This window comes from Trypanosoma grayi, assembly GCF_000691245.1.
Source record: "Trypanosoma grayi strain ANR4 Tgr_277_V1, whole genome shotgun sequence".
In the NCBI taxonomy this organism is placed as follows: Eukaryota; Euglenozoa; class Kinetoplastea; order Trypanosomatida; family Trypanosomatidae; genus Trypanosoma; species Trypanosoma grayi.
In genome coordinates, this window is record NW_008825896.1 from 1 (window position 1) to 9680 (window position 9680).

At 51.7% G+C, this 9680-nt stretch overlaps 3 protein-coding genes across 3 annotated transcripts; all 3 read left to right on the forward strand.

Annotated features, from left to right (window-relative positions):
* Positions 1 to 84: 84 nt before the first annotated feature.
* Positions 85 to 1731, forward strand: DQ04_02771000 (sarcoplasmic reticulum glycoprotein; the record flags this gene model as incomplete). Its single annotated transcript, XM_009312201.1, has 1 exon — positions 85 to 1731. The coding sequence occupies one exon, from the start codon at positions 85 to 87 to the stop codon at positions 1729 to 1731; it is 1647 nt and encodes a 548-aa protein (XP_009310476.1).
* A 435-nt stretch (positions 1732 to 2166) lies between these two features.
* On the forward strand, positions 2167 to 4383 carry DQ04_02771010 (putative ATP-dependent RNA helicase; the record flags this gene model as incomplete). The annotated part of the gene is made up of 1 exon (XM_009312202.1): positions 2167 to 4383. The coding sequence occupies one exon, from the start codon at positions 2167 to 2169 to the stop codon at positions 4381 to 4383; it is 2217 nt and encodes a 738-aa protein (XP_009310477.1).
* A 224-nt stretch (positions 4384 to 4607) lies between these two features.
* DQ04_02771020 (hypothetical protein) lies at positions 4608 to 9293 on the forward strand (the record flags this gene model as incomplete). Its single annotated transcript, XM_009312203.1, has 1 exon — positions 4608 to 9293. One exon carries the CDS (start codon positions 4608 to 4610, stop codon positions 9291 to 9293), a length of 4686 nt encoding a protein of 1561 aa, XP_009310478.1.
* Positions 9294 to 9680: the final 387 nt, after the last annotated feature.

Genomic DNA, 9680 nt, shown 5'->3' on the forward strand with positions numbered 1-9680 from the left:
AGGAGTGGTAGAAACACACAGGTACACGTACACGTGTACAAGGAAAGCGGAAAAGAAGCGTGAGACAAGGTACCGCACTGAGTTATGCCGCCAAAGGAGTCTACAAGCGTACCGATCGCGCCGCCGCCACAGTCGGCGGCGGAGGCCTGGGACAAACACATCGATGCCGTTCTTGCTGAGCTGCGCCGGCTTTACTTTGAGCGTATCAGGCCGGTAGAGACAAAGTTCCAATACGACGTGTATCGCCCCTCTTGGTTCTCAGAGACCATGGTTCAGAAAAAACCCTTTATCACCTTCTTAGGACCCTTCTCTGCCGGTAAGTCTACTTTCATCAACTACCTGATGCAAAGTAATTATCTGCTGACCGGACCGCAGCCAGTGACGGACAAGTTCACCGTCATCATGTACGGCGAGGAAATCCAGCAGATCCCTGGGCGCGTGCTGATAGCCGACAGCTCGCAGCCGTTCCGTGGCCTCAACCAGTTTGGCGAGGCCTTCGCAGAGGTCTTTCAAGGACTCCTTGCGCCGCACCCCATCCTGCAGTCCGTCTCGCTCATCGACACACCCGGCGTGCTTGAGGCGGCAGGTGATATGCACTCGCGCCGGTACGACTACGTTAAGGTGTGTCGGTGGTTTGTGGAGAAGAGCGATCTTGTATTTTTCCTTTTTGACCCAACGAAGCTTGACTCGGGCACAGAGCTGCGCATGATCTTTAAGCATGCGTTGCGCGGCCAGGAGAGCAAAATACGTATTGTGCTCAACAAGGCGGATACAGTAGGGCCACAGGAGTTGATGCGCGTGTACGGTGCCCTCTTCTGGAATTTGTCGAGTCTCATAAACACGACGGAGCCGCCACGCGTGTACGTGTCGAGTTTCTGGGACCAGCCTTACCGCAAAGGCACCGACCACGCACTCTTCACCGACGAGAAGTCAGATCTTATCTATGATCTCACCGAAATGGTTCCACTGCAGTCGTTGGATCAGCGGGTCACCTCCGTGCTGCAAAGGGCCACACACGTTATTATTTTTGCGTTAGTCTGTGCCACATACAAGTCACGGATGCCGAGATTGTTTGGAAAAGATAAGGCCCGTGCGGAATTTTATGCCCAATTGCCGCAAATATGTGAAGATCTTGCAAACAAGTACCGCTTTAGCGCGGCTGACTTTCCTTCTCGCGAGGAAATGTCGGCATTCCTTTCGAGAGTCCCAACTGACGAGTTTTACGACATGGACCGTCTGCAGAAAAAGGGATGGATCGATTCAGTTAAGCAGACGATCGAAAAAGACCTCCCCATGCTGCTCCGGCCGATTAAACAGTCTGCAGTGGTAGACCCACGAGACCGCAAACATGCCATTATGCTGCAGCGAGAATATACGAAGCAAATGTCAGATCAGCTTTCAGGCCAACGTGGTATTCAGGGTGGACTAGGGCAGCAGCAGACTCCAGCTCACCGTGCTCAAATGATGCAAAATGCAGGCTTTTTGAATGACACACTAAATTGTTCACCGCAGCAGCCCCCAACAGAAATGCCAATGCAACATCAGTACAGCAGCAATGGTCAGAATGACCAGATGGCAATGATGATGCAAATGATGCAAGGAATGATGTTGCGGCAGCAACAACAACAACAGCCACTGCAACTCCAACAGACCCCCACGTCGCAAACCTCACCAGAGCAGATGGCAATGATGATGCAGCTGATGCAACAAATGCAAGCTGGTCAAAGGTAGTTGAAGGAAGTAGTGGAACGGATAAGTTTTGTTTTGATTTGCTTTTGTTTGTTCTCAAACTGTTTTTGCTTCCAGTAAAAAAAAAACAAGAACTATTTGTGAGAATTACCGACACAAGTGATCGCCTGTGCTCATTACGTGTTCCCTTCCGATTCTTTAACGTCTCTACATGCATTGTCTTGCGAAATGATGTTTGTCTTTGCTCGCTGACTGTCTGCGTGCATGTGCTCGTGAGTATTACTGTGGGATGCGTGTGTGTGCGTGTGTGTGTAGCACCCTATGATGCGGCTCGTATGCCCGAGCACAGCCTAGAGCCAAGCTCCACGGGTACACTGCTATTGCGTTTCTCTTCTCCTGTGCTTTCGGGCATGTAGTGGTCGTCGTGCTGGTGTGAAGCTGCAGAGGAAATCAAATCTGCTGCACCTGGTGTGGGCGATGCGGAGGCCGCGAGAGACAGATGGCAGCAACAGCAGCGACGACGAGCAACGCGCCGCCGTTGCCGCACGGTTGGAGACTCCTGGCGATGTGCACCCGACTCGGCTCAATCCCTTCACGGGGCAGCCCTTTTCGCCGCGCTACTACGAGATTCTTGCCCACCGCATCACACTTCCGGTGTACGAGAAGGCGGAGTTGCTCAAGCAGCACGTGCGTGACCACCAGGTTGTCCTCCTTGTGGGTGAGACAGGGAGTGGTAAGACCACGCAGGTGCCGCATTTCATTGCGGAGATGGAGTTGCCAGGGCTCATCGCGTGCACCCAACCGCGGAGAATTGCCGCGACATCGGTGGCGTCGCGCGTTGCGTCCGAGATGGATGTGCGGCTCGGTGAGGAGGTGGGCTACCACGTCCGGTTCCAGTCCATGATGTGTGAGAAGACAAAGGTACTGTATATGACGGATGGTATGCTCCTACGGGAGGCATTCTCTGATCACAACTTGTCGCGCTTCAGTGTGATTGTGGTGGATGAGGCACATGAGCGTACCATAGACACGGATGTGCTGCTTGGCGTCCTAAGGCTTCTTATGGAACGACGCCCCGAGTTTCGCGTCGTCGTGATGTCGGCAACGCTTGACATGCAAAAGTTTCAATCCTACTTTCCTCGAGCGCCATTGATAAAGGTAACTGGTCGCATGTACGATGTGCAGGTGCAGTACGCTACGCAGCCCGTAACGGACTATGTAGAAGCCTGCGTTGAGTGTGTGTGCGCCCTGCATATGACTGAATCAGCAGGGGATATCCTGTGCTTTCTCACGGGTGAAGCGGAGATTGAAAAGGCGGTGCAGCGAACAAAAATGAAGCTTGACCAGTTTGTGGCACATGATAGGGAGACGGAGGACGGCGATCACGAGAATAAAAACAATAACAACAAGGATGATAAACAGCAGGAGCAGCAAGGAGGGACCATGCTGTTGCGGGTGTTGCCACTGTACGGCTCACTGAGTATGGAGGATCAGAAGCGCGTATTTGTACCCCCCGGTAATCACACAAGGAAGGTAATATTCGCCACAAACATTGCGGAAACTTCTCTAACTATTGATGGCATCGTTTATGTGATCGACTGTGGGTATCACAAGCAGAGCCTGTACAATTCGGAAGTTCGCGTTGACTATCTGCTGCCAGCGCTCATTAGCAAGGCCTCAGCGGAGCAGCGTAAAGGACGTGCTGGACGAACGCAAGTGGGAAAGTGCTTCCGCATGTATCGACCGCAAGACTTTGCTACCTTTCCAGATCAGACGTACCCTGAGGTACTGCGCTCTAGTATGGTTAATACCGTGCTGTTACTTCTCAAGCTTGAAGTGGAAAACCCGTACCAGTTCGCCTTTATTGATCCCCCGTCCCAGGAAAGTATTATGGATGCCTACTACCAGTTGAGCTTTTTTGGTGCTGTGGATGAGGACTTGCGCCTAACCAGTTTTGGAAAGATGATGGCAGAATTTCCGGTGGATGCTTGTCTAGCTCGTATGCTACTGCGTTCAGAGGAACATCGCTGTGGAGCCGATGCGGCAGTTATTGCCTCCATGCTGGAGGCCGGGAATGTCTTTGTGCGTCCACCATCGCGTGGCAACGAGGCGGATCAGCAGCACCTTATTTTTCACCATCCAGATGGTGACCATTTGACGCTTTTTAATGTGTTTCATGCCTTTTGGAGTAGTGGCCAATCCCCACGGTACTGCTTTGAGCACTTTCTTCGGTTCCAGGCCTTGTCACAAGCTGTTCGCGTGTACACACAACTGACAAGCCTCATGAAAAAAAAAGGCATTCCTGTTGTCTCCACCTATGATAACACCACTAAATCTCTGAATTCGGTGGCGCTACGAAAGGCTGTACTGGAAGGCTTTTTTACTCAGGTCGCGTACAAGCCGCCTTCCTCAGAGCGGTACAAAACGGTGAAAGACTCACAGTGGGTGATGCTTCACCGCCAGTCGGTGCTGTCGAGGAAGAAGCGTCCGTCGTGGATTGTGTACGACCGCCTTGAGGTCCAGGGGAAGGAGGGTACATTTATCCGCGTGTCATCAACGATCGAGCCAGAGTGGCTGTTAGTGGTCAGCGACTTTTTCACAGACTCTGCAGAACTCGGCGACGGCGAAATATGCCACATCCTGCAGAATCTAAAGGGGAATACTGTATCGCCTGAGTCTTTCCCTCCCAAGTAACGGCGTCACTGTCTGCAATATGAGAGAACAGGCGGGGCAAGTGCATATCCTGGGTATGTCCCTGTTTAGTCCCCTTTGCCCCGAGTAACTCTCCCCTGTTTGTTGGAGTACTTACCGCACTGTTTTTTTTTTTTTCGTTTTCTTCTTTTTCTCCATCATATTATATATGTTCTTTTTTGTTTCGTTTTGTTTTTCCCGCTCTTGGTCTTTGTGGGAAGGTACACATGGAGCCACAACACCACGGCGACGACAGTATAGAGTTGGAGGTCATCGGAGCAGACGGACGTCCGATTATCCGTCACCCAATTGATGTCAATGAGCTCCTCAGAAGGAAGGGCAACACCATAGAACTGGAGGACGGCATACACGTCCGATTAGAGGAATACTGTGAAGAAGATGCATCCTACTCTGAATCGGAGGAGGACGAGGAAGAAGAGGAGGAGGAAGAGGAAGATGAAGAAGAGCAGGGGGGTGAAAGTGATGAGAGCATTGATGCCACCTCAGGGACGCACGCACCTCCGGGGTACCGGGGATTGACAAACTGGGACGATGCTCTCAATGCTGTGCGAAGCGGCGAGAGTGCTGCAGCGACAAAATCAAGGTCGAGGAGTTTGGAGCGAAGCCATCGTTCGGAGCGGCACATAAACAGCGGCATCGGCACCACCGGTAGTAGTGGTGGTGTCGGGACGCAGCGGTCTCGTCACGATGTGTGGGCCTCCTTTGCGACGCCTGTTGACCCTGACAGAAACTACAAGCGGCTCCAGTCTACGTCACTGATGCCGAGTGCCACATCTAGGCGCTTTCGGCTTCCCCCACTCATGTATCACGCTACCGCGTCCTACCTTGGTCCCGCGGATCAGGGACAGCGCATCCTCGTTTACGGTGGAACAACCAACATTGGCAAAACTGTTGAGAAGGAACTATACGAGTTTTCGCTTCTAACTGGAAACTGGCGGCGACTAGAGGGTAAACAGTATGTGTCGCCTGGCAATTACGGTCATACAGCGCTGGTTGTGGAGAGCCTTCATCGGCTCGTGGTAATTGGCGGTGTTGGGCCTGACGGCCGACCTGTCTCATCGGAGACCCTCTCTGACGCTATGTGTAAGTCACGCTACCACCTTCTCTTTCCCTGCAAGAGCAACGCAAAAACAAAACGGGCTGCACTTTCGCAGGGGACCCTAATCGAGGCAGAGAAGCCAACACTCTGGACCTTGGCACATAGAATGGAAGAGGAATCTGCAATTGGGTTCGTGTCAATACTGTTCGACATGGATCTAAAAACACACCGGTGGCGTGCCATTCAGACAACACCTGAGATACCTGTTGCTTTTCATACGGCAGTCGTGAACAGAAGTAATATATACATTTTTGGAGGTGTAACAAATCAGCTACTCGTATCTGCACAACTCATTGTAATAGATGCCCAGACCTACCGCGTCACACTGATTCCATCCAATGGAGCTGCGCCTAAGGCTCGGTACCTTCACAGTGCCGTTGTGTATGGACAATGGATAGTTATATACGGAGGTTTTGATGTGCAAAATGAGCCATTGGATGATGCTTGGGCGTTTGACATGGTGAATGAGCGTTGGGAGCAGCTGGAGTGCCATGGCTCGCCGTCAAGAGGTGCACACGCTGCATGCATTGTGGGATCGCGCCTAATCATCGTTGGAGGCCTCGAATCCGCCATTACAGTTGAACAATCGCCTACCAGTAGCATATTTGAGTTGCAGCTGGTACCGACACTTTCTGGCAAATACCTCTGGAAGAAGCTGTTGGTGCGGCCAGCTGTGCCTCCACTTGTGTTCGCAGCCGCCAGTGCCTGCGCTGACGATGCCTCCTTTATTGTCTATGGTGGATGCACCCCTGTTGTGAAGAGCACGGCGAGAAAGTCGAAGCAACACCAACAACCACAAGGTGCTGCTAAAAGGCCTGTGCCGTGCAAACCCAATAGTAGTGCGGATTATGACAATGATAGCGGTGATGACGGTAACAATTTTTGGCGGAAATTAGCTCCATTTTCTGATGGGTTTGCCTTCACTTTCCCATTAAAGAAAGTCGTTACGGCGAGCCCCCACGAGGATACGGCGCCACATGTCAATGCATTGGGGGTAATGGTCGATCCGGAAGAATTATCACCAGAGTTTCAGGCATTTGTACGGCGGCAACAGGATTTTCTCCTTAAGAAGAACGCTGCACGCGCGCAGGAAATGAAAAAGATCTCTCTTGATGAACTGGAGAATATGGAGCCACACCTCTACTTGAAACCGGAGGAGATCGAGATGCTCTTAACAAAGAGCAATGAGCTCTGCGACACCTTTACTGAGTACAACATGGAATCACTTCCCCACAACACCCCCGATCGAGCCACTCGCCTGCACCTTAGCGAAGAGTGTGTCTCGCTTAGTAGGCAGCTGCGTGATGTCCTCAAGTCGATGAAAGGATACGAGCCCGGCGTGACGGCCGTGAAGTCCAAGACACATCGAATGAAGAGTGGACGAAAATTTGAGGATCATTCAGCTGCCAAGCCGTTTCGTCGTGTGGTTGTCATGAACCTCGTGAAGGAGGCCAATAAAAATCTTAAGCGGGTTCATGTCATGAACAAGGCGCTGAAAACCGTGGAGTGGCCAGAAAAGGTGGAGTACATTGAAGCTGTGCGCAAAATGCAGTTGCGGGTGGATGAGTTCGTGCAGACTGTCAAGAGCATTCTGGAGAAATATATCGAGCTACGCGTGGAGTCATTGATGTCTGCTGTGGAGAAGCGCAAGGACAAAATGCGACGGCTAGCAGAAATTGTATCGAAAGTTCGACACGATAAGATCTTTGATAAGGATGAACCAGATCCGCAGCGCGAGCGGGTCAAGCAGATGTGGGAGAAGGGTGAAGTGCGGTCAGCTGTAAAGGAAGGCTCCCATCGTTCCACATCGCAGCACTGCCGTCGTCGCCGCTCGCGTTCCACCGGGGCGGGATACTACAAGGATGAAGAGAAGGCTTTTATTGCCCTGCAACCAAAGGAGTTAGCACACCTTTTGGAGAAGGCGTGTATTGTCAAAAAGGCTTCTAAATCATTTGGTGACTACTGTAGATCAACAATGTCCACTGCGCAGAATCTGGTAGAGCAGACACACCAGGAACAACAACAGCAACAACAACAGTCACAAGTATCTACTGTTGCTACGGTCTCTGTTTCGGGAAGTCAGTCCCTCAATGTCCCTGTTGTACTTGGTGTTCCTACACTGCCTCCCCCCATATCACCACCGCAACCGCCGCCGCAGCAGCAGCAGACTGAAATAACGGCTGAATTGGGTACAGCTTCCCCAAGTGCGCTTGTCAGGCAGCACTCGGATAAGCTCAGGCAGATGGGTGCAGAGCAAGCTGAGCGGGTGCGCGAATGCATAAGAGACTTTGCAAAGGTGTTGGAGGATCGGCCGGTGGTAGAAGGAGTGCCAGATGTCCCTCGTGACAGTGAAACAGCGACGGGTAAAGAGACACTTTTGTGTCTCTCAACCCTGCGATCCCTTATTGCTTCCAAGGAGAAGCTGGAAAAATTTAAGGAAAAGGTGCCCAGTATACGTATCAACCAGTGGGCTGAGGATAGTCTTGCCGGTGCTCCACAGGATGAGGAGGCACAAAAGCGTTTTGTACACTTGATGAGGAGTCTGTCAGCCCTGGTACAACGACTTACGATGAGCTTCTTGACTAAGGCAGGAAGTAGGCCGTCCCGTAATGCTGTCCATACACGAGGTAAATCTGCAGCAGTCCCTCTCCGTCCTCCTTCTGATCCTGCTCGTGCGCCCTCGTCCCGCTCGAAAAGCCAACGGAGAGTAATCAGAGTTACGCACATGTCAACTGCCGTTGATTCCATGGTGCCTCAAGGGGGCGATGATGTTGATTCTAGGCTCAAACAGCAAGAAGAAGAACAGCATGTCATTGCATTTGTACCCCTCGTCACTCCGCCAGTGTATGCTGATGCATCTATTACCCCACCGTCTGTTGTAGTGCAAGAGGTGTCGAAGCCAATCTCCCTTACCTCTGGTGAAGCGATGACACTTGTGCCGGGGCTGCCGACCACATCAACTAATAGTGGCGACCGCATTATAGTTCCGTCCTCAAGTGACATAAAAGTGATCCCAAACACGCATCCATATTCGTCACCTCGCATGTCGTACACTGATCATAGCACAATGACCGTCGCTGCAGGTGATGGATTACCTCTACCACCACCAATCTCTCGGCCTGTGGTGTGTGAGAGTCTTTCACCGTCACCGCTAACGCGTATTTCTGTTTCTCAGGGCCCGCACATCACTACAGCCTCCACAGCGGCGGAGTTACCCTCATTTCATGACTCATTAGCGGCAACGCAGACACGAATGAACGTGGAGGCCGAATGGCATGGTCCGACCGGGATGGTGAGTTTCTCGCCTGGGTTCTTCCACAGTAATGGTGCACCACATACCACAGGGAGCGATAAGACTGCCTTCAGCGCCGCACCTCGTAATGCAGCAGATACGGAAGATGACTACTTCTTTTTTGGTCGCCGTTTTGCAGCAGAGACGGATGTTGCCCCCTGTGCTGCAGCAGGCACCACACCATGGCAGGCTTTTAAGGCGGTGGAACCACAGGTAATGAGTGGCGGCACGCATGCTGTGACGGTATCGCCACCGGTCGGCACTAACGCAGGACTTGCCTCAGGTGCGCCAAAGACTAAGCTGATGTGCCCGTTGCCAAGCCGTCGTTCTCATGTACCTAGCGCTGTTGTGGAAGTTGTCACGAGGTCTGCTGGTGGCGGTATGTTTCGTGGGAAACTGACTCCTGGCGAGGCGCAGATTTTGAAGGGAAGGGAGCGTCTTCGTGCTGAATCATCACGAAGAAATACCGAAAAAAAGCACAAGGCGTCAGCACATTCATAGACCACGTATAGATGATGCAGAGAAAGGAAACCGTTAAAGAAAAAAAAACAATAAAGAAAAAGACATGCATGCACATGTGTGAACTGAAGAAGGGACAGATGGGGAAAATGAAGGGAAAAAGAGGGTTGGGAGGGTTGGAGAGAAGGGATGTGAATAGAGTGGAAGTTACTCGAGAGGGTCATGCGTACGTATTTGCCTCAAGTCACTGCGTGTGTGTGTGGAAGGGGGAGTTCCTCTTCATTCACATTGTTGATGTATTTTTTTTTTTTTGGCTGCTGCGGTTGAACTCTCTCCTTCGCATATTCGTTCCTTTTTTGTTTTGTTTTCTCTTCGGACGAATAGTTTGCTCTTGTGGGAGAGGCAAAGTGTATCGTCAGTGGGGTGGAG